The sequence below is a fragment of the Tachyglossus aculeatus genome, chromosome 12, assembly GCF_015852505.1.
Source record: "Tachyglossus aculeatus isolate mTacAcu1 chromosome 12, mTacAcu1.pri, whole genome shotgun sequence".
Taxonomy (NCBI): Eukaryota; Metazoa; Chordata; class Mammalia; order Monotremata; family Tachyglossidae; genus Tachyglossus; species Tachyglossus aculeatus.
The window spans coordinates 39,199,868-39,224,437 of record NC_052077.1 but is presented as its reverse complement, the minus strand read 5'-3'; the positions used below and the strand labels follow the sequence as shown (position 1 = coordinate 39,224,437).

The following is a 24,570-nucleotide window of genomic DNA, read 5'->3' as shown; positions in this document are numbered from 1 at the left end:
CCGGCCTGCAGGGGGCGTGTCGCGCGTGTGCCCGTAGCGGCGGGGGCCCATGGCGCCGTTGCGGGCCCTGCAGCTGCTGCAGCTGCTGCATCAGCTGCTGCATGTGCTGCAGGCGGTGCAGCGGGGGCAGGGCCAGCCCGCTGCGGCCCCGCCGCTGCCGCTGGTCATCAACACGTGGCCCTTCGGCAATGCCACCCGAGCAGGTGACGGGCAACCTGGGGGTCAGCATTCACTCAATCGTATCTATGGAGCGCTTACTGTGTGCAGAGCACTGTAGTAAGCGCTTGGGAAGTCCAAGTTGGCAACATAGAGAGAGAGACGGTCCCTAGCCACCAGCGGGCTCACGGGCTAGAAGGGGGAGGGGGTCAGTCTGGGGGAGGGGCAGCCAGGAGCAGGGACTGCCAGGGGGGCAGCAGGTTGGTCAGTAGGAGGGGCAGCAGGAGGGGTAGCCGGAGGGGCAGCAGGAGGGAGGGGCAGCCAGGAGGAGGAACTGCCAGGGACAGGGGCAGCAGGAGGGAGGGGCAGCCAGAGGGGCAGCAGGAGGAGCAGCCAGGGTTTCAGCAGGAGGGAGGGAGGGAGGAAGGGGCAGGAGGAGAGAGGGGCAGACAGGGGAAGGGGCAGCAGGAGGGAGGGGCAGCCAGGGGGAGGAACTGCCAGGGACAGGGGCAGCAGGAGGGAGGGGCAGCCAGAGGGGCAGCAGGAGGAGCAGCCAGGGTTTCAGCAGGAGGGAGGGAGGGGCAGGAGGAGAGAGGGGCAGACAGGGGAAGGGGCAGCAAGAGGGGCAGCCAGGGGGAGAAACTGCCAGGGACAGGGGCAGCAGGAGAGAGGGGCAGCCAGGAGGAGGAACTGCCAGGGACAGGGGCAGCCAGAGGGGCAGCAGGAGGAGCAGCCAGGGTTTCAGCAGGAGGGAGGGAGGGAGGAAGGGGCAGGAGGAGAGAGGGGCAGACAGGGGAAGGGGCAGCAGGAGGGAGGGGCAGCCAGGGGGAGGAACTGCCAGGGACAGGGGCAGCAGGAGGGAGGGGCAGCCAGAGGGGCAGCAGGAGGAGCAGCCAGGGTTTCAGCAGGAGGGAGGGAGGGAGGGGCAGGAGGAGAGAGGGGCAGCCAGGGGAAGGGGCAGCAAGAGGGGCAGCCAGGGGGAGAAACTGCCAGGGACAGGGGCAGCAGGAGAGAGGGGCAGCCAGGAGGAGGAACTGCCAGCGGGGCAGCAGGAGGGGCAGCCAGGGGGGCAGCAGGAGGGAGGGAGGGGCAGCAGGAGGGGCAGCCAGGGGAAGGGGCAGCAAGAGGGGCAGCCAGGGGGAGAAACTGCCAGGGACAGGGGCAGCAGGAGAGAGGGGCAGCCAGGAGGAGGAACTGCCAGGGACAGGGGCAGCAGGAGGAGCAGCCAGGGTTTCAGCAGGAGGGAGGGAGGGGCAGACAGGGGAAGGGGCAGCAGGAGGGAGGGGCAGCCGGAGGGGGGGCACCCAGGGACATGGCCAGCCGGGGGGGTCAGCGGCAGGGGACAATCTGGGGGGCAGCAGGAGGGGCAGTCATGGGGAGGGACAACCAGGGACAGGGGCAGCAGGAGGGGCAGCCAGGGGCAGGGGCAACCGGGGGGTCAGCAGGAGGGGCAGCCAGAGGGGCAGCTGGGGGGGCAGCCAGAAGTTCAGCCAAGGGGAGGGGCATCATCATCATCATCAATCGTATTTATTGAGCGCGTACTGGGTGCAGAGCACTGTGCTAAGCGCTTGGGAAGTCCAGGTTGGCAACAGATAGAGACGGTCCCTACCCAACAGTGGACTCACAGTCTAAAAGGGGGAGACAAAGAACAAAACCAAACATACTAACAAAATAAAATAAATAGAATAGATATGGACAAGTAAAATAAATATGTACAGACATATATACAGGTGCTGTGGGGAAGGGAAGGAGGTAAGATGGGGGGATGGAGAGGGGGACGAGGGGGAGAGGAAGGAAGGGGCTGAGTGTGGGAAGGCCTCCTGGAGGAGGTGAGCTCTCAGTAGGGCCTTGAAGGGAGGAAGAGAGCTAGCTGGGCGGAGGGGCAGAGGGAGGGCATTCCAGGCCCGGGGGAGGACGTGGGCCATCCCTGGGGGCAGCTGGAGCCGGGCAGCCAGAGCCTCGCCCAAGCACCACCCTGCCCACCCTCTTCCCCCTAATGATTACAATAGCAGTGATCGTGGGGCACTTATTGTGCACCAAGCACTGGGCCCGATGGCCTAGTGGCCAGAGCACGGGCTGGAGAGTCAGAGGACGGACGGGGGCTCTAATCTCAGCTCTGCCACTGCTCCACCTGGGCCCAGTCACTTTACTTCTCTGAGCCTCAGTTACCTCATCTGGAAAATGGGGATTGAGTCTGTGAGCCCTCTGTGGGGCAACTTGATCACCTTGTAGCTACCCCAGCACTTAGAAAAGTGCTTGGCTCATAGTAAGTGCCTAACAAATACCATTATCATTATTATTATTATTATTATTATTATTATTATTGTTATTATTCATACTTCCACCCTGGAGCAACCAGGATTCAGGAGAGTCCAAGGGCTTGGGTTCTAATCCCGGCCCCACCACTTGTTTGTTGTGTGAACTTAGGCCAATCATTTCACTTCTCTAGGCCTCAGTTATCCCCTCTGTAATAGGGGGGTTAAGACCGTGATCCCCCTGGGGGACAGGGACTGTGACCTATAATAATAATAATAATAATAATAATAATAATAATAATAATAATAATGATGATGGCATTTATTCTGTTCTAAAGTGCTGGGGAGGTTACAAGGTGATCAGGTTGTCCCAAGGTGGGCTCACAGTTCCCATTTTATAGATGAGGTAACTGAGGCCGAGAGAAGTGACTTGCCCAAAGTCACACAGTTGACAAGGGGCGGAGCCAGGATTTGAACCCATGACCTCTGACTCCCAAGCCCGGGCTCTTTCCACTGGGCCACACTGCTTCTCTGGTCATCTTGTGGGTGCCAGTGCTTCGTACAGTACTTGGCACATACTAAGCTCTTAAGTACTATTATTATTGTCATTTCATTCATTCAGTCATATTTATTGAGCACTTACTGTGCACAGAGCACGTACTAAGCACTTGGGAAGTACAAGTTGGCAACATATAGAGAGGGTCCCTACCCTACAACAGGCTCACAGGCTAGAACGGGGAGACAGACAACAAAACAAAACATGTAGACGGGTGTCAAGTCGTCAGAACAAATAGAATTAAAGCTAAATGCACAGCATTAACAAAATAAATAGAATAATATCATTGCCGCCACCTCCCCGAGGATCGGCAGGAGAGAGAAGCTCCCATGTGGTTCTGAGGAGGAACAGAAGTGGGTATTAGGAGTTATCTTCCCTTAAGAAGATGTACCAAATAATAATAATAATAATATAATACCATTTGTTAAGCACTTTTTATATGCAAAGCCCCGCCATAATTATTCTAGAAAACCCGTTTCTCTTACCTCCCCCGAGTTGAGCCGAGGCACTAATTTCTCCCAAGACGGTGCAGGGAACTTAGCTCGGCAAAGCCCAACCGGGGTCCAGGTCCTTGTGGCCCATTCATTCATTCATTCAATCGTATTTATTGAGCGCTTGCTGTGTGCAGAGCACTGTACTAAGCGCTTGGGAAGTTCAAGTTGGCCCAGGAGCCGGACTTGGGCCCAGCGAGATTCCCTGCCCCGTCTTGAGCGAGGTTCCCCCGAGGACGGGTGCGGGTGACCCGTGGTGTGATTCCCAGCGTGGAGTAAGCTGCAGGCCGGGGGCTCTGAACTGGACGCCGTGGAGAGCGGCTGTTCTCTGTGCGAGGCCCAACAGTGCGACGGCAGCGTCGGCTTCGGGGGGCATCCCGATGAACTTGGAGAGACCACTTTGGATGCCATGATTATGGATGGGTAAGAACGGGATTCGTGGGGAGGTGGGGGGTCGCACGTATTCATTTATTCGTACAATCCTATTTATTGAGCGCTTACTGTGTGTGCAGCGCTTGGAAGTACGATTCATCAATAATAATAATGATGGCATTTGTTAAGTGCTTACTCTGTGCGAAGCACTGTTCTAAGCGCTGGGGGATACAAGGTGATCAGGTTGTCCCACGTGGGGCTCACAGTCTTCAATCCCGATTTTACAGATGAGGTAACTGAGGCACAGAGAAGGGAAGTGACTTGCCCAAAGTCACACAGCTGACAAATGGCAGAGCCAGGATAATAATAATAATAATAATAATAATAATGATGGCATTTATTAAGCGCTTACTATGTGCAAAGCACTGTTCTAAGCGCCGGGGAGGTTACAAGGTGATCCGTTTGTGCCACGGAGGGCTCACAGTCTTCATCCCCACTTTCCAGTTGAGGTAACTGAGGCCCAGAGAAGTGAAGTGACTTGCCCAAAGTCACACAGCTGACAAGTGGCGGAGTCCGGATTTGAACCCATGACCTCTGACTCCAAAGCCCAGGCTCTTTCCACTGAGCCACGCTGCTTCTCTAGAATCTCTCTACCAACAGAGACGATCCCTGCCCACAGTGGGCTTACAGACTAGAGGTGGGGTAGACAGACATCAAAACAAGTGAACAGGCATCAGTAATATCCCAGCTGTCTTAATAATAATAACTGTGGTGTTTGCTAGGTGCCTACTCCATTCCAGACACTGTACTAAGTCCTGGGGTGGAGACAATCCCTGTCCCACATGGGGCTCACAGTCTTAATCCCCATTTTGCAGATGAGGGAACTGAGGTGCTTACTCCATTCCAGACGCTGTACTACGTGCTGGGGTGGAGACAATCCCTGTCCCACATGGGGCTCACAGTCTTAATCCCCATTTTGCAGATGAGGAAACTGAGGCCCAGAGAAGTGAAGTGACCCGCCCAGGATGACCTTACTGCATCCTCTGCTTTGCCCTCGGTAGCCAACTGACCAAGGAGACTAGGCCGACCTGCTCCTGGTTCACTTCTCAGACTCCCTCATGCCTGGATGTTCCAGTGTGGTCATAAGAGGAACACTTTTTACAAAGAGATTTTAGATTATTTTCCCAATACTAATGATGGCATTTATTAAAGGCTTACTATGTGCAAAGCACTATTCTAAGCGCTGGGGAGGTTACCAGGTGATCAGGTTGTCCCGCGGGGGGCTCACAGTCTTCATCCCCATTTTGCAGATGAGGGAACTGAGGCGCAGAGAAGTTAAGTGACGTGCCCAAAGTCACACAGATGACAGTTTGCGGAGCCGGGATTTGAACCCATGACCTCTAATCTAAATTGGGAAACAGGATATGAAGCAGCACGGCCTCGTGGTTAGGGCCCAGGTCTGGGACTCAGAAAGACCTAGATTCTAATCCTGGCTCCGCCACTTGTCTGCTTTGTGAGCTTGGGCAAGCCACTTCACTTCTTCACTTCACTTAGATGCCGTTATTATTATTCTCCAGGCCTCTGTTACCTCATCTGGAAATTGGGGATTAAGGTTGTGAGCCCCATGTGAGACAGGGACTGTGTCCAACCTGATTAGCTTGTATCTACCCCAGTGCTTAGTACAGTGCCTGACACATAGTAAGCACTTAATAAATACCATCAAAAAAAAAGACGGTAATCTGTCAGCCCCATGTGGGACAAGGACTATGTCCAATCTGATCATCTTGTGTCTGCCCACTGCTTATTGCATAGAAAGGCGTAACAAGTACCATACGATTGATAACTTCTAGACTGTGAGCCCGTTGTTGGGTAGACACCGTCTCTACCTGTTGCCGAATTGTACTTTCCAAGCGCTTAGTACAGTGCTGTGCACACAGTAAACGGTCAATAAATACGATTGTATGAATGAATAGCTTCCCAGTGAACCCGACAAACTCACTGAACTGCCGGGGGTATTATAAATGTGGGGCTGAATCTGGAAACTGACGGGCTTGTAATGTCCTTGGATTTAGCACGACCATGGAAGTTGGCGCAGTAGCGGGTCTCAGACGCATAAAAAACGCCATCGGCGTCGCCCGGAAAGTCATGGAGCACACGAGACACACGCTTTTAGTGGGAGAATCAGGTAATTGTAGCGGTAACTCCTGTAGATTCGGCTTGGCCCTAATTGTTCCTCCACGCGGTCATATTCATTGCAATACAATCAATCAATCAATCAATCGTATTTATTGAGCGCTTACTGTGTGCAGAGCACTGTACTAAGCACTTGGGAAGTACAGGTCGGCAACACATAGAGACAGTCCCTACCCAACAGTGGGCTCACAGTGTAGAAGGGGGAGACAGAGAACAAAACCAAACATACTAACAAAATAAAATAAATAAAATAGATTTGTACAAGTAAGATAAATAAATAGAGTAATAAATATGTACAAACATATATACAGGTGCTGTGGGGAAGGGAAGGAAGTAAGATGGGGGGTTTGGAGGGGGAAGATCATATCGATCAGTGGTATTTATTGAGCACTTATGCGGTGCAGAGCGCTGTACTAAATGGTTGGAAGAGTAAATACTTGGTAGACACGATCCCGGACTTCAAGAAGCTTACAGTCTGCGGTTTCACCCATGGGCCAACTGTACTGGACAAGGGATTTCGCTGCCACAGTAGAGAAAACTAGGAGTGCCTTCTGGCCTCTCCCAAACGGGTGTGAAATTTAAATCAAAACCACCATTGTGATTCATTCATTCAATCGTATTTATTGAGCGCTTACTGTGTGCAAAGCACTGTCCTAAGCTCTTGGGAAGTACAAGTTGGCAACATATAGAGACGGTCCCTACCCAACAGTGGGATCACAGTCTAGATTTTGATCTTGAACGGGGCAGCCTGCAACTTTTCTGGACTTGTTGGATTATGTCTGCAATAGGAGGGCCACCTTGATTACTTTCATTCATTCATTCATTCATTCAATCATATTTATTGAGCGCTTACTGTGTGCAGAGCACTGTACTAAGCGCTTGAGAGGTACAAGTTGGCAACATAGAGAGACGGTCCCTACCCAACAATGGGCTCACAGTCTAGAAGGGGGAGACAGACAACAAAACAAAACATGTGGACAGGTGTCAAGTCATCGGAATAAGCAGAAAATAATTTCCTGAGGACTCATGACCAGGACTGGAAAAACATTCATTCACTCATTCAGTCATATTTATTGAGCGCTTACTGTGTGCAGAGCACTGTACTAAGCGCTTGGGAGGTACAACTTTGGAACACATCGAACTGTGCTGTATATTGGCTTAGTTGATAGAGCACGGTCATGGGTTCCAATCCCAGCTCCGCCCGCCAATTAATAATAATAATAATAATAATGGCATTTATTAAGCACTTACTATGTGCCAAGCACTGTTTCAAGCTCTGGGGAGGTTACAAGGTGATCAGGTTGTCCCACGGGGGGCTCACAGTCCTCATCCCCATTTTCCAGATTACTTGCCGAAATGCTCTCCCCCGGTGCTAGATCGTGGCTAGGAGCTCTTTGATTTCCATCCCCACCAGTAGAGCTTGCTTTTTTCCATCCTACCTCCAAGGTTGCTGGTTCAGCGCTTAGAACAGTGCTTTGCACATAGTAAGCGCTTAACAAATGCCATCATTATTATTATCAGAGCCACCCCACGGTGTATTTCCAGCCGGATGTATAGCCCCTTACAGGACATTTCTGAACCCATTTACAAGATGGAGGTACCTCAGCGTCGTCCCACGGTTCCTCCCGGAGCCCTGCTAGTTATAGACCCCCGTGTGGGATGAGAGTTTCCAACCTTGGCCTTGAAGTCTTCTAGACTGTGAGCCCATTTTTGGGTAGGGACCGTTGCCAGTGTGGACTTCCCAAGCGCTTAGTACAGTGCTCTGCACACAGTAAGCGCTCAATAAATAGGATTGAAGGAATGAATGAAAGTCGGCCCAGCCCGATTTTCCAGGTCACGAGGGCGCCCGAGTTAATTGTTGGCTTCCAGAGGTGACACTTTGAAGCGGGAAACGAAAGGCCGAAACGGAAGCAGCATGGCCTAGTGGCTAGACCGAGGGCCTGGGAGCCAGAAAGTCACGGGTTCCAATCCCGCCTCCGCCACTTGTCTGCTGGGTGGCCTTGGGCAAGTCGTTGCACTTCTCTGGGCCTCAGTTATCTCATCTGTAAATTGGGGACTGAGACTGTGAGCCCCACGTGGGACAGGGACTGTGTCCAACCCATTCATTCATTCAGTTGTATTTATTGAGCGCTTACTGTGCGCAGTGCACTGTACTAAGCGCTTGGAAAGCTCATTTTGGCAACAGATACAGTCCCTACTCAATAACGGGCTCACGGTGTAGAAGGGGGAGACAGACAACAAAACCAAACAAGTAGACAGGTGGTCTACTTGCCACCCAATTTGCTTGTATCCTCCCCAAAGCTTAGCAAAGTACGTGGCACATAGTAAGTGCTTAACAAATATGATTATTATCAAATATAATATTCTTAAATTATTTACTGAGTGCTTCATGTGTGCAGAGCTGCGAGAGTCCAATACAACAGAGTTGGTAGCTGTGTTCCCTGCCCATAGGGAGCCTCCATCCTAGAATCTTTTAGTTCCAAGGTAAAGGGTTTGCTAACTGAATCGTATATTCTCCCTTTGTCCCGTCCCCTTCCGCTTCTAGCCACCCAGTTTGCTGAAGCCATGGGATTCCCCAACGAAGACTTATCCACCAACCACTCACTCTCCGTGTATTCGGAGTGGCTGAGGCAAAACTGTCAGCCAAATTTCTGGAAGGTACGTTTGGCCGCTTTTATCGGGAGCCATGCTTTTCTTCCCTTTCAAGGCATCCTCCTTAGGAGAACTCATCGGTTTTTGCCCAAATCAGGGAATGCTTTGCAGTGGAAGTGTTAGATTCTCTGTGTGTTTCCCAGAAGTCAGGCCACTGTTATTATCGTTTTTCTTTAACAGCAGAACATTGTGGTCTAGATCGGTTTATGGTCTGTCCATCAGCTTGGTTGTTTTTTTTTTTTTGGTTTGTTTTTGTTTTTTTGGGTTTATTTTTGCTATTGCCACACACAGCTTCTTAATGCCCTTCTCATGTGCCCTGATCTCGCCGTCTTATGCTCCTTCAGGGGCCGGGAAGCTCACCCTAAAACAGACTCCCCTTCAGTTCTCAAATACCGGCAGAAATGAGGACTCTGGGTCAAAATGAGAACTACCTGGAATTTTTATGGTAACTGCTTTCGTTTGGACTAAATTCCCCGGCCCCTAAGCTTTGTGTGTGGTGACGCTGCAATTGATTATTACATTGCTGCTTCTGAAACAAATATAAAAGGGTGTCAAACTATGGACTATAATTCCAGCCAGTGTTTTTTGCATATGGCTGTAGACTTTTCAGACTAGATCCCGGCAAGCGATAAAACCCAGAGGGTAGAAAGAAAGTAACGGTGGCCGTCCTGTGAGCCCACAGAGAGTCGGCATTTAAATAATAGTAAGAACGGTATTTGTTAGGCACTTACTATGTGCCTGGCACTGTACTAAGCGCCGGGTGGATGCAGGCATGTGCGATGTAGCCCTGAGATTTTTCCACCATTTTTAAAAGAAAATATTTTGGGTCGGTCTGAGCGTCGTACCGATGCGCATCTGTTCAGATCTGTATTTGGGAGAGCTCCACTCATCCCCTCAGATGTGTGTCAGAATAGCCGCCGACCACACTGGAAACCTCTTAACGGTTTGCTGCGGTTCTCGAGATACTTGTCGGTTTTCAGCGGCTGTTCCTGTAAACCCATTTTGCGTGAAATGACAAGATGTTATTTTCAGAATGTCATACCAGATGCTTCCAAATCCTGCGGCCCCTACAAGCCCGCCAGAGGCCTTGTTCAGCGGAAAGGGCCTGCCACGGGGAAAATAAATATTCACAGTCATGACACGATTGGTAAAGTATCTCTTAACTTTCGTACTGCAGATTTCAGCCTTTGCCACGTGCCTTTAGGTTGCTCCTAACTTTTCCCTGTCTTTGCTCCATTAGCCTGGCCTGTTATATAAGTGAAGGTAACTAGGTAGGAAGTTCTGGTAAAAGGCACTGATTAAAATAGTTGTGGTATTAAGTACTGACTCTGCAAAGTATTGTGCTAAACGGTGGGAGAGATACAAGACAGATCAGACACAGTCTACAGTTTACTCTATTACTCTATTTTATTTGTACATATTTCTTCTATTTATTTCATTTTGTCAGTATGTTTTGTTTTGTTGTCTGTCTCCCCCTTCTAGACTGCGAGCCCTCTATTGGGTAGGGACCGTCTCTATATGTTGCCAACTTGTACTTCCCAAGCGCTTAGTACACTGCTCTGCACACAGTAAACGCTCAATAAATACGATTGAATTGAATTGAATTAAAGGGAGAGGGACAACAGGTATGTAATTCCCATTTTACAGATGAGGAATCTGAAGCACAGAGAAGTGAAGTCACATGCCCAGGCCAAGCCAATCAATCAATCAATTGTATTTATTTTATTTTTTTTAAATGGCATATATTAAGTGCTTACTATGTGCAAAGCACTGTTCTAAGCACTGGGGAGGTTACAAGGTAATCAGGTTGTCCCACGGGGGGCTCACAGTCTTAATCCCCATTTTACAGATGAGGGAACTGAGGCAGAGAGAAGTTAAGTGGCTTGCCCAAAGTCACACACAAAGTCACAAGTGGCGGAGCACTTACTGTGTGCAGAGCACTGTACTAAGCACTTGGGAAGTGCAAGTTGGCAACATATAGAGACGGTCCCTACACAACAGTGGGCTCAAAGTCTAGAAGGGGGAGACAGAGAACAAAACAAAACATATTAACAAAATGAAATAAATAGAATAGATATGTAGGATTAGAACCCTGGTCCCCTGACACCCGAGAGAACAAAGTCCTCTCAGAAAAGAAGAGGCGTTTTTTTGTTTTCCGTTACAGTCACGTCTGTCCACTTCGGCCAGCACGGCATTATGGATGGGCTGACACATCATCGGAGGAGGAGATTTAGGTGTAGAGCAGAGTAGCCACGAGACATTGTTGCCGAATTGTACTTTCCAAGCGCTTAGTACAGTGCTCTGCACACAGTAAGCGCTCAATAACTACGATTGAATGAATGAACTGGGCATCATGCCGTGTCATGATTATCCCATGGGGACCGTGCCTAAACCTGATCAACTTTTATCTGCCCCAGGGCTCAGAAAGTGATTGACACAGAGTTAGCCCTTTAATAAATACCATCATAATAATAACCGAGCAAATCCAGGTGAGGCCCTTTGAAGGCTCAGGGTAATTTAGACTTTGAGCTTCAAATGTAGGTGTGCATTTCTTGTTGTTATTATTATTAGCAGTAGTACTTGTAAAAGCACCATGGCCTAGTGGAAAGAACCCAGGCTTGGGAGTCAGATGCCCTGGGTTCTAATCCGAGCTCCACCACATGTCAATCAATCAATCAATCAATCAATCAATCGTATTTATTGAGCGCTTACTGTGTGCAAGGCAGTGTACTAAGCGCTTGAGAAGTCCAAGTTGGCAACATAGAGAGACAGTCCCTACTCAACAGTGGGCTCAGAGTCTAAAAGGGGGAGACAGAACCAAACCAAACATACTAACAAAATAAAATAAATAGAATAGATATGTGCAAGTAAAATAAATAAATAGAGTAATCAATCAATCAATCAATAGTATTTATTGAGCGCTTACTGTGTGCAGAGCACTGTACTAAGCACTTGGGAAGTCCAAGTTGACAACATATAGAGACAGTCCCTACCCAACAGTGGGCTCACAGTCTAAAAGGGGGAGACAGAGAACAAAACCAAACATACTAAAAAAATAAAATAAATAGAATAAATATGTACAAGTAAAATAAATAAATAGAGTAATCAATCAGTCAATCGTATTTATTGAGCACTTACTGTGTGCAGAGCACTGTACTAAGCGCTTGGGAAGTCCAAGTTGGCAACATATATGTCTGCTCTGTGACCTTGGGCAAGTTACTTAACTCCACAGTGCCTCAGTTCCCTCATCTGTAAAATGGGGATAAAGACTGTGAGCCCCCTGTGGGACAGGGACCAACCTGATTAGATTGTATCTGCCCCAGCGCTTAGAACAGTACTTGGCACATAGTAAGTGCTTAAAAAGTACCATAATCATTATTAGCACAATCAGTAGTAGTAGGAGTGAGAAGCAGCGTGGCTTAGGGGCAACAGTATGGGCTTGGGAGTAAGAGGTTGTGGGTTCTAATCCTGGCTCCGCCAGCTGTCAACTGTGTGACTTTGGGCAAGTCACTTCACTTCTCTGTGCCTCAGTTACCTTATCTGGAAAATGGGGATGAAGACTGTGAGCCCCACGTGGGACAACCAAACCACCTTGAATCTCCCCGAGTGCTTAGACCAGTATAGTAAGCGCTTAACAAGTACCCTCATTATTATTAGTAGTAGTAGTTCCACCACCAATATGAAGTAGTAAGATAAGTCTACTGCTTTCTCATTATTTGCTGATGTTTCACAACTCTTTCAGATATTGTCCTGTTTGTCATCTTTCTGGGTTTTTTTTTTAATTATTTCTAAATTTCTAGGGATGGTTGTGATTGGCAAGAGTGGACACACGGCTTCGGGCACCACGTCGAATGGAGCCAATCACAAAATACACGGGTCAGTGCTTTCTTTGGGGCCGTGGGGTTGGACACTCTCCTCCTCTTTGATTCTCCAATCCAGTGGCTTAGCCTTCAGGGGAGCTTAAGTATCTTGTTAGCGGATGCTTCTCCATCCGTGCCTTTTCCGAGATATACGTATTTTTTTTCGCTGAAATAGTCGTCATCATGTTGAGCGCCCATTGGGTGTTGCATGCTTTTCTAGGAAGTCTAGAATCAAGCACACGAAATAGACAAGAACAGAAGAAAGAAGAACCCCCAGGGAGGAATCCATTTAGAGAGAGAAAAAGGCAGTCACACAAAGGTATTGATTTGGGTACGAGGCCAAGGATGTCAGTGAACACCCCCGTTCGGGCTTGTTTGATCCATTGCCGCCTGCTTCACTCGAAGTTCCTGAATTTTAACACGTGCAGGAATTCAAGTTGAGAGCATCCCTCCTCCTTTTCTTTTCCTTCTCTTCCTCCTCCTCCTTCACCTTCTCCTCCGTGTCCTTTGCTCCTCCTCCTCCACTCCCTGCTCCTCCCAGTCCTCATCTTCAACCTCGTTCTTGTCCTCCTTTCCTTCTCCTCTACCTCCTGCTTTTCCTTTCCCTCTCCTCTTCCTCAACCTCATCCTTGTCCTCCTCCTCTTCCTCCTCTTTTCCTTCTCCTCCGTCTCCTTCTCCTCCTTTCCTTCCCCTCCTCTTTGGGTGTTGCCATGCATCATCTCTCTCTTGGGGCTTTTGGGAAAAGAAAAACTTCTGCTGAATCCAGTTGAGCCACTGTCTGTGCCCTGTGGGTGAGGGAGCACGTGTTTTTGTTGCCAGTGTGTAGCTTAGGAAGGATGACACTGATGTTCTTTATTTTTTAATCGCTTGTTTGTATTCATGGTCCTCGTTAAGCACTTACTGTGTGCCAGGCACTGTACTATGTGCTGGGGTGGATGCATGATGAGCAGGACCGAGCCTCTGTTCCACGTGGAGCTCACGGTCTATGGAAGACACAGTACGATTGAATCTCCATTTTACAGATGAAAAGTGAAGTGACTTGCCCATAGTCCCACAGCAGACAAGTGGCTTGAAAATAAATAGAACACAGGCCCGGGAGTCAGGGGGACCTGAGTTCTCATCCCCACTCCGCCAATCTTCTGCTGTCGTCATCGTCAATCGTATTTATTGAGCGCTTACTGTGTGCAGAGCACTGTACTAAGCGCTTGGGAGGTACAAGTTGGCAACATATAGAGACAGTCCCTACCAGACAGTGGGCTCACAGTCTGCTGTGTGACCTTAGTCAAGCCACTTAACTTCTCTGTGCCTCAGTGACCTCCTCTGTAAAACGGAGATGAAGACTGTGAGCCCTGTGTGGGACAGGGCCTGTGTCCAACGTGATTATCTCCTATCTACACCGGTGCTTAGTGCAGTGCCTGGCACAAATAGCTTTAAAGTTAAAAAAAAAAAACTGGCAGAGGCGGGATTAGCACCCAGACCCAGGCTCTTTTCAGTAAGCCGTGACGCTTCTCTGGTTCCTAGGAATTGAGTGCAGTGGAGGTTGTAGGAGCCATCCCTTCCACCAATCCCTTCCTGAGGTGACCCTCCTTCCTGCCCTCCCTCCGAAGGAGGGCTCCCCGAAATTCATTCCTTCATTCAGTCGTATTTACCGAGGGCTCACTGTGTGCGACGCACTGTATGCTAAGCGTTTGGGAGAGTACACCACAACAACAGCGTGCCTCAGTGGCAAGAGCACGGGCTTCGGAGTCAGAGGTCATGGGTTCAAATCCTGGCTCCGCCAATTGACAGCTGTGTGACTTTGGGCAAGTCACTTCACTTCCCTGGGCCTCAGTTCCCTCATCTGTAAAGTGGGGTTGAAGACTGTGAGCCCCCCGTGGGACAGCCTGATCACCTTGCAACCTCCCCAGTGCTTAGAACAGTGCTTTGCACATAGTAAGCGCTTAATAAATGCCATTAAGAGAAGGAGCGTGGCTCAGTGGAAGGAGCATGGGCTTTGGAGTCAGAGGTCATGGGTTCAAATCCCGGCTCCGCCAATTGTCAGCTGTGTGACTTTGGGCAAGTCACTTCACTTCTCTGGGCCTCAGTTCCCTCATCTGTAAAATGGGGATGAAGACTGTGAGCCCCCCGTGAGACAACCTGATCACCTTGTATTCCCCCAACGCTTGGAACAGTGCTTTACATGTAGTAAGCGCTTAACAAATACCATCATTATTATCATTATTATTATTATTATTATTATTATTATTAACAATGAACAGACGCATTTCCTGCCCACAACGAGCCAGCGGTCTAGCGGGGGAGAGATACTGAGCGTTTCTTCTCCCGCAGGCGCGTGGGCGACTCACCCGTGGCCGGCGCCGGTTCCTATGCGGACAGCACCGTGGGAGGAGCCGCCGCCACCGGAGACGGCGATACCATGATGCGCTTCTTACCCAGGTCTCTGCCAGAGCTGGGAGGGAGCGAGGGCGGGCAGCCGGGGAGAGAGGCTCAACTCAATATGTCCAAGACTGAACTCCTTACCTTCCCTCCCAAACCCTGCCCTCTCCCTGACTTTCCCGTCACTGTGGACGGCACTACCATCCTTCCTGTCTCCCAAGCCCGCAACCTTGGTGTCATCCTCGACTCCGCTCTGTCATTCACCCCTCACATCCAATCCGTCACCAAAACCTGCCGGTCTCACCTCCGCAACATCGCCAAGTTCCGCCCGTCCCTCTCCATCCAAACCGCTACCTTGCCGGTTCAATCTCTCATCCTATCCCGACTATCTCATCTCATCCTATCTCTCATCTTACCTCCTTCCCTTCCCCACAGCACCTGTACATATGTTTGTACATATTGATTACTCTACTTATTTATTTATTTATTTATTTTACTTGTACATATCTATTCTATTTATTTTATTTTGTTAGTATGTTTGGTTTTGTTCTCTGTCTCCCCCTTCTAGACTGTGAGCCCACTGTTGGGTAGGGACTTTCTCTAATGTTGCCAGCTTGTACTTCCCAAGCGCTTAATACAGTGCTCTGCACATAGTAAGCGCTCAATAAATACGATTGATAGATTCCTCCCTTCAAGGCCCTACTGAGAGCTCACCTCCTCCAGGAGGCCTTCCCAGACTCAGACCCTTCCTTCCTCTCCCCCTCGTCCCCTTCTCCATCCCCCCCCCCGTCTTACCTCCTTCCCTTCCCCACAGCACCTATATGTATGTATATATGTTTGTACATATTTATTACTCTATTTTACTTGTACATGTCTATTCTATTTGTTTTATTTTGTTAGTATGTTTGGTTTTGTTCTCTGTCTCCCCCTTCTAGACTGTGAGCCCACTGTTGGGTAGGGACTGTCTCTATATGTTGCCAGCTTGTACTTCCCAAGCGCTTAGTACAGTGCTCTGCACACAGTAAGCGCTCAATAAATACGATTGATTTATTGATTGATTGACTGGATTACTGGATCAGCCTCCTCTCTGCTCTCCCATCCTCCTGTCTCTCCCCACTTCAGTCTATACTTCACGCCGCTGCCCGGATCATCTTTGATTTCACTGGCCAGAAATGAAGTCGGTCATTTCGGGACACCTGGGAGAGCCCTTGTTCTAGGGAGGTTATTCTCCCTGGTACGCAAGGCTGTTCCCTAATCATCATCAATCGTATTTCTTGAGCGCTTACTATGTGCAGAGCACTGTACTAAGCGCTTGGGAAGTACAAATTGGCAACATATAGAGACAGTCCCTACCCAACAGTGGGCTCACAGTCTCTAATGACTTTATCCTCTCTTCCATATAAAGCAGGTCCACTCAACGGAATACACGCTGTACGTTAGAGAAGCAGCGTGGCTTAGTGGAAAGAACCCGGGCTTGAAAGTCAGAGGTCGTGGGTTCCAATCCCGGCTCCGCCGCTTGTCAGCTGTGTGACTTTGGGCAAGTCTCTTAGAGAACTCTTAGAGAACTTCTCTTAACTTGGAGAAGCAGCGTGGCTCAGTGGAAAGGGCACGGGCTTTGGAGTCAGAGGTCATGGGTTCAAATCCCGACTCCGCCAGTTGACAGCTGTGTGACTTTGGGCAAGTCACTTTACATCTCTGGGCCTCAGTTGCCTCATCTGTAAAATGGGGATTAAGACTGTGAGCCCCCCGTGGGACAACCTGATCACCTTGTAACCGCCCCAGCGCTTAGAACAGTGCTTTGCACGTAGTAAGTGCTTAATAAATGCCATTATTATTATTATTATTATTATCATTATCATTATTATCATTATTATTATTGTTATTCTCTGTGCCTCATCTGTTAAATGGGGATTAGAACTGTGAGCCCCATGTGGGACAACCTGATTACCTTGTCTCTCCCCCAGCGCTTAGAACAGTGCTTGGCACACAGTAAGCGCTTAACAAATACCATCATTATTATTATTACTACATTTGTAGAGCAAGTCAGGGGTCATGGGTTCGAATGCCGACTCCGCCGCTCATCAGCTGTGCGACTTTGGGCAAGTCACTTAACTTCCTTCAGCCTCAGTTCCCTCATCTGTAAAATGGGGATGAAGACTGTGAGCCCCACGTGGGACAATCTGATTACCTTGTATCTACCCCAGCGCTTAGAACAGTGCTTTGCACATAGTAAGCGCTTAACAAATACCAACATTATTATTATTATATCGAGTACAGTGCTCTGCACACAGTAAGCGCTCAATAAATACGATTGAATGAATGAATGAATATCTGTAATTTCATATATTCCTGTTAAAGTCTGTCTCCCTCTCTAGACTGTAAGCTCAAGTTAGGCAGGGGAATGTGTCCGTTAAATTGTTTTATTGTGCTCTCCTAAACGGTGCTCTGCTCACAGTTTGTGCTCACTAAATTCTGACTGACTGACAAAAAGTGATTCATGGCCACTTCAGCCTTCAGGTGAATGGACTGTCGCTGGCTGCGGGCCCAACCCGATCTCCTCCTTAAGTAGTCGGGTAAACTTCTCTGTTTTAACCAGCTACCAAGCCGTGGAATATATGAGGGCAGGAGACGACCCAGCCTCAGCGTGCAAGAAAGTTATTTCAAGAATTCAGAAGCACGTTCCGCACTTCTTCGGGGCGGTGATATGTGCCAATATCACCGGTGGCTACGGTATGTTCGGTTGGGTTGGGGGGGGCGGGGGGGGCACTAGATGTGTGTGTCTGTGAGAATAATAATAATAATAATAATGATGATGGTATTTGTTAAGCACTTACTATGTGCCAAGCACTGTTCTAAGCGCTGGGGTAGATAATAATAATAACAATAATAATAATAATAATAATAATAATAATAATAATGGCATTTGTTAAACGCTTACTATGTGGGAAGCACTGTTCTAAGTGCTGGGGGGATACAAGGTGATCAGGTTGCTCCACGTGGGGCTCACAGTCTTCATCCCCATTTTACAGATGAGGGAACTGAGGCCCAGAGAAGTGAAGTGACTTGCCCAAGGTCACACAGCTAAGTGGCGGAGTCGGGATTCAAACCCATGACCTTTGACTCCCAAGCCCCGGCTCTTGCCGCTGAGCCGCGCTGCGTCTCTTCAGAAAGAAAGTAAAAAGAGCCCAGGCCTGGGAATCAGAAGATCTGGGTTCTAATCCCGGCTCCGCCACTGGTCCGCTGTGTGGTGAAAAAAGAGGGCAGGTGGCTATGGGCGAGAAGGAGGTGGGACTGTGGAAAAAAGGGGGGCAGGTGGATGTGGGAGAGAGGGAATGGGGCTAAGGACACAGAGGGGGCTTGGGTACCCTCTGTTGTAGCTCAGGAGAGGAATCCTGCAGGAGGTGGCTACGGAGGTTGGAGAGGGGCGAGGGAGGGGAGTAATTATAATAATCATTTATTCATTCAATCGTATTTATTGAACGCTTACTGTGTGCAGAGCACTGTAAGAAGCGCTTTGGAAGTACAAGTCAGCAACATCTAGAGACGGCCCCCACCCAACAACGGGCTCACAGTCTAGAAGGGGGTGACAGACAACAAAGCAAACCATGTGGACGGGTGTCAAGTCGTCAGAACAAATAGAATTAAAGCTAAATGCACATCATTAACAAAATAAATAGAATAGTAAATATGTACAAGTAAAATAGAGTAATAAATCTGTACAAACATATACAGGGGCTGTGGGGAGGGGAAGGAGGTAGGGCGGGGGGGATGGGGAGGAGGAGAGGAAAAAAGGAGTTCAGTCTCAGTTCTCAGTAGGGCTTTAATCAATCAATCAATTGTATTGAGTGCTTACTGTGTGCAGAGCACTGTACTAAGCGTTTGGGAAGTACGAGTTGGCAACACATAGAGACGGTCCCTACCCAACAGTGGGCTCACAGTCTAGAAGGGGGAGACAGAGAACAAAACAAAACATATTAACAAAATAAAATAAATAGAATAGATATGTACAAGTAAAATAAATAAATAGAGTAATAAATATGTACAAACATATTTACATATATACAGGTGCTGTGGGGAAGGGAAGGAGGTAAGGCGGGGGGGATGGAGGGGGAGAGGAAGGAGGGGGCTCAGTCTGGGAAGGCCTCCTTTAATAACTCCAGGCCTCCCAAAGGAGCATCAGGGAAAGGAGGAAGGGGCTATAGCAGCCGGGTGAGAGAGAGAGAGAGAGAGAGAGAGAGAGCAGAAGTTTAGCCAACGGCATCCAAATTCTGGCAGAATTACTGAATTCTCTGGGCTCATCCCCTGTCAGTGGCTCAAGTAAGTATTCACGTGTCTGAGCCCTCAGCACGCTTTGCAATCAGTCAGTGGGATTCATTGAGCGCATATTAGATGCAGAGCACACGGTCCATAGACATGTTCCTGGCCCACGAGAGTGTAATCTTACTTTCATTCATTCATTCAACCATATTTATTGAGCACTTACTGTGTGCAGAGCACCGTACCAACCGCTTGGGAAGTACAAGTTGGCAACATAAAGAGACAGTCCCTACCCAACAACGGGCTCACAATCTAGAAGTGGGAGACAGACAACAAAACAAAACATATTAATAAAATAAATAGAATAGTAAAGTCTCACGCTTTTACAGAAGTTTCGGTGAGGCCGACGTCGGGAAAACCCAGAAGATGTAGAGTGTTAAGTTTTCCCACGACTGAGGCTCGGGTATTCATGGTGTAGGTTAATCTCTTATTGAACAAATTTGGCCAAACCAAATGCATTTTTTCCCCCCTTTTCCCTCCAGGTGCCGCTTGCAATAAACTCCCGGAGTTTTCTCAGTTCCATTTCATGGTTTATCATTCCCTGCAAAGCCAACCATCTGAGGAAAAAGTCGACTGCATTTAAGTCTCCTTCCTTGTCGGCGTCCGGAGTGGAAGATGAAAGCGGAAATAAAGGCCGAGAGGATTCTCTCTAACTGCCATTTTAGAGACCGTAGTTCTCCCTGCACACACAAGAGCGAAAGTAAATTCATGTGGAAATTACACTTTCCCATTTTCAGCGTCTTCGAATATTACCATTTGCGCTTGTTTGCTGGGCCAGATTTGGAACGGATGCTGGGTTCTCCGGGTTTTTTGAAATTTTTTAAATCTTTTTAGGTTTTCAACATCAGGTAGCAACAGAATTGCATAGCTAGTGAAGAGAGGGGAGACAGACAACAAAACATATTAACAAGATAAAATAAATAGAATAAATATGTACAAGTAAAATAGAGTAATAAATATGTACAAACATATATACATATATACAGGTGCTGTGGGGAGGGGAAGGAGGTAAGGCCGGGGGGATGGCTGGAGGAGGTGAGCTCTCAATAGGGCTTTGAAGGGAGGAAGAGAGCTAGCTTGGGGATGTTGGGAGGGAGGGCATTCCGGGCCAGGGGGAGGACGTGGGCTGGGGGTCGACGGCGGGACAGGAGAGAACGAGGCACGGTGAGGAGGTTAGCGGCAAAGTTACCGCTAACAGCCTCAGTTACCTCATCTGTAAAATGAGAATAAAGATCGTGAGTACCATGTGGGACAGGGACTTTGTCCAAGCCAATTTGCTTGTATTCACCCCAGCGCTTAGTGTAGTACCTGGCACATAGTAAGTCCTTAACAAATACCATAAAAAATACTAAAAAATTCAAGAGAACAGTTGCTCATTGTGCTTAGGGAAGGGGTTTCCGTGCTGACAGGCAATTACTTCTAAGGTTTATTGAAGGCACATTTCCTCCAAGAGGCTTTCCCTGAATAAGCCCTCATTTCCTCTTCTGTTACCCCCATCTAATAATAATAATAATCATGGTATTTGGTAAATGCTTACTATGTGCCCAGCACTGATCGAAGCACTGGGATATTTACAAGGTAATCAGGTTGTGCCACGTGGGGATCACAGTCTTAATCCCCATTTTACAGATGAGGTGACTGAGGCCCAGAGAAGTTAAGTGACTTACCCAAAGTCACACAGCTGATAAGTGACGGAGCTGGGATTAGAACCCACGACCTCTCCCTCTCAAGCCCGGGCTCTTTCCACTAAGCCATGCTTCATCACCTCTGCACTTAGAACTGCTCCCTTTATTCACCTTCACCCTCAGCCCCACAACACTTATGTACATGTCTGTAATTTGTTCGTTTGCTTTTATGTCAGTCTCAACTTCTAGACTGTAAGCTCCATGTGGGCCGGGAACGTGTCTGCCAACTCTTATATTCTATTTTTCCAAGCACTTAGTATTGTGCTCTGCAAACTGTAAGTGCTCAATAAATACAATTGAACAAATGAATGAATGAATGAAATGATTGATTGGCCTCCTGATTATTTCAGGGAAGCCCCTGAAATGGAACAATCTACCATGTGTGTGCAGGTACACGTACGCACAAGCAATCTAAGTAAAAAAAAAAAAAAAAAATGTTTGGCTTTATGGAAGGCCAAATATTTGCATTTCTGCGACTGATAAAATGGATCTCATTTGATTTCAAATGACAGAAAAAGACATCGGGAAAATGCTCAGCACACAAAAGGCGTCCATTCATAAATTCATTCATCCATTCATTCAGTCGTATTTATTGAGCACTGTGTGCAGAAAGCACTGTACTAAGAGCTTGGGAGAGTCCAATATAGCAGTAAACAGATACATTCCCTTCCCATAATGAGCATAGAGTCTGGGGAGATGGAAATCGATATAAATAGATAAATATATTAAAAGGAGCACTGAGTGAAGTATCTGCTCTATATCTGATTCCACTTTATGCTCACCTGTGCTTTCGGACATCTGCGGACTGGTTCATTCATTCAGTCAATCGTATTTATTGAGTGCTTGCTGTGTGCAGAGCACTGTACTAAGCGCTTAACTGGTTGGTTCGGAACCTGTGAACTTCCCTCAAATGTGACACTGAACCTGGTCCTCGTCAGAAATGGAACTGGGAATTCAACTGGGTTCCTCCACTATCAAGTACTTTAATTAACTTGGTTTACAGGAACAAAATTACTCCTGGGTGATGTAAACATATGTCTTAATCGAACTCTATAATTAGTTGCTGATGACCTTTGAATGTTGTGCACTCTCCTGGAATTTAAATTTGCTTTTTTTCTTTACTTGTATTCTTGGGAGCTAAAGCGGCACCTAGGAAGAAAAGGCTTTTTCTCTTGGTTAGTTTAAGTTACTAGCCGTTTGGCTTCTCAGGTATTATTTTTCCTGCTTTTCTACCTCTACGTTTGCTAAGAAAGGATGGACTAATGAAGTCTACAAACAAGGGGGGAAAAAGGATAAATTGCTTTGTTGAGGGTGATTTGCTTTCACCCCCAACCCTGTGTAGATTGATTTAGAAAACCATTTTTCTCCCATCTTCCATGATGAACGGCGAGGTGTCGCGATGCAAGAGGGTCAGAGTTCAGGGGTCATGGGTTCCCTCTAGAAGGTTGAAAATCAGCCCAACTGAATAGCATTCTGCACACGGTACGTGCTCAATAAATACCACAGATTAATTGATGATTGATCCAAAGAGGGTATAACAAAATAAAACAGTGCTACGATTAATTATCTACTTCCACAGAAGGGGAAGAAAGTAGTTTAATTTCTGTCATGACCATGGGGCCCTCCCCAATTGATCAAACCATCAGACTTCGGGATCTCAGGGCATTAATGCCTAGTGATTATTTCCCTTGGTACCCGTAATTAAAATCTGATTTGGATCACATGCAATCAGGGGTGGCAATGTCTGTAAGAAAATCAGATTTATTCATTCATTCAATCATATTTATTGAGCGCTTACTGTGTGCAGAGCACTGTACTAAGCACTTGGGAAGTCCAAGTTGGCAACATATAGAGACGGTCCCTACCCAACAGTGGGCTCACAGTCTAGAAGAGGGAGACAGACTTCAAAACAAAACATATGGACAGGTGTCAAGTCATCAGAATAAATAGAGATAAGGCTAGATGCACATCATTAACAAAATAAATAGAATAGTAAATATGTACAAGTAAAACAGAGTAATAAATATGTACAAGCATATATACATGTGCTGTGGGGAGGGGAAGGAGGTAGGGCGAGGGGGATGGGGAGGAGGAGAGGAAAAAGGGGGCTCAGTCTGGAAATTGAGTTGAGTTGAGTATCACTGACCCAGAAACTCCAGCAAGGGAAGATGATAATCTTATTATATTGTGGGTAGGATGATGGTAATTGCTTTGAATGATTAGTATGTTCTGGGAATTAGTGTCACATAGTTCTGATGTTGACGTGAATCTAGCAATGATAAAATCATTTCATATCGCATCGGCCGGTCTTTTTCGTTCATTCGGGTAAAATTCTCATGCACCACAAACATCCATTCAATCGTTTTTATTGAGCACTTACTGTGTGCAGAGCACTGTACTAAGCACTTGGAAAGTACAATCAAATGGCAGAGAAGTAGGATGGAGCACAGGCCTGGAGTCTAGGACCTGGGTTCTAATCCCAGCACCACCACTTGTCTGCCGTGTGACCTTGAGCAAGTCGCTTCCCTTCTCTGGGTCTCAGTTCCCTCATCTGTAAAATGGGAATTCAATGCTTGTCCTCCCTCCTACATAGGCTATGAGCCCCACATTATACCCAATTATTTTATATCTACTCCAGCACTTGGTACGGTGCTCGGCATGTCGAAAATACTTATCAAGTACCACCATTAAAATTGCTTTCTTTCTCTCCCCATTCCAGACCAAGAATGGTTTTCTTCTTTAGTGTTTTCCAATTAAATGTCAAACTAAAAATCAGGAACAAGCACAAAATTGGAGAAAGTATTCCCAACTCAAAAATCCATTAGCTTAACCAGCTCCGTGCTGCAATAACTAAGATGAATAGGAGCCGTGTCTTCCTTTGCGTTTCGTGTTTTGAAATCCAAACCCACAAGATGTTTATTTCTGGTCCACTCCATCGAGAACAGGGATGAAGCATGGCCTAGGGGAAAAAGCCCAAGCCTGAGAGTCGAGGATTCTAATCCCAGGCCTGTCACTTGTCCGCTGTGCGATCCTGTGCTAGCCACTTAACCTCCCTGTGCCTCGGTTTCCTCCTCTGTAGAATGGGGATGAAATACTTGTTCTCTGTCCTCCTTAGTCCGTGATCCCCTTGTGAAACAGGCACCGTGCCCGACCTGACTTTCTTGTATCCAACCCAATGCCCATAGTAGGCATATAACAAATGCAAACACGTAGTAAGTGCTTAACAAATACCACAATTATTATTGTTATAATCATCATCATTATCATGATTCAAATCTGGTGACCAGCTCTGGGTGGCCATTATCCTTCCTACGGGACGTTTACCCCCAGGTCAGTCAGACTCCCAGGTGGTATTTGTTAGCAGTGTGGCTTAGTGGAAAGTGCACGAGCTTGGGAGTCAGAAGATGTGGGTTCTAATCCTGGCTCCGCCACTTGTCTGCTGTGTGGCCTTGGGCAAGTCATTTAACTTCTCTGTGCCTCAGTTACCTCATCCGTAAAATGGGGATTTGACTGTGAGCCCCACGTGGGACAACCTCATTACCTTGTATTTACCCCAGTGTTTAGAAGAGTGTTTGGTGCATAATAAGCACTTACATACAATAATTATTATTATTATTATTATGTGCAGGGACTGTACTAATCACTGAGGTAGATTC

At 47.7% G+C, this 24,570-nt stretch overlaps 1 protein-coding gene across 1 annotated transcript; it reads left to right on the top strand.

Annotated features, from left to right (window-relative positions):
* Window positions 1–49: 49 nt before the first annotated feature.
* AGA (aspartylglucosaminidase) lies at window positions 50–19,951 on the top strand. The gene is made up of 9 exons (XM_038755336.1): window positions 50–203; window positions 3,728–3,881; window positions 5,903–6,015; window positions 8,569–8,681; window positions 9,708–9,822; window positions 12,476–12,551; window positions 14,865–14,972; window positions 17,509–17,642; window positions 19,712–19,951. The coding sequence occupies exons 1-9, from the start codon at window positions 50–52 to the stop codon at window positions 19,810–19,812; spliced, it is 1,068 nt and encodes a 355-aa protein (XP_038611264.1). The 3' UTR covers window positions 19,813–19,951.
* Window positions 19,952–24,570: the final 4,619 nt, after the last annotated feature.

Excerpts from the sequence above, each read along its gene's own strand:
- AGA (XM_038755336.1), top strand. The coding sequence starts at position 50 with ATGGCGCCGTTGCGGGCCCTGCAGCTGCTGCAGCTGCTGCATCAGCTG. Across the intron at positions 3,882-5,902 it reads GATGCCATGATTATGGATGG|CACGACCATGGAAGTTGGCG; the intron begins GTAAGAACGGGA and ends CCTTGGATTTAG. Across the intron at positions 9,823-12,475 it reads TCACAGTCATGACACGATTG|GGATGGTTGTGATTGGCAAG; the intron begins GTAAAGTATCTC and ends CTAAATTTCTAG.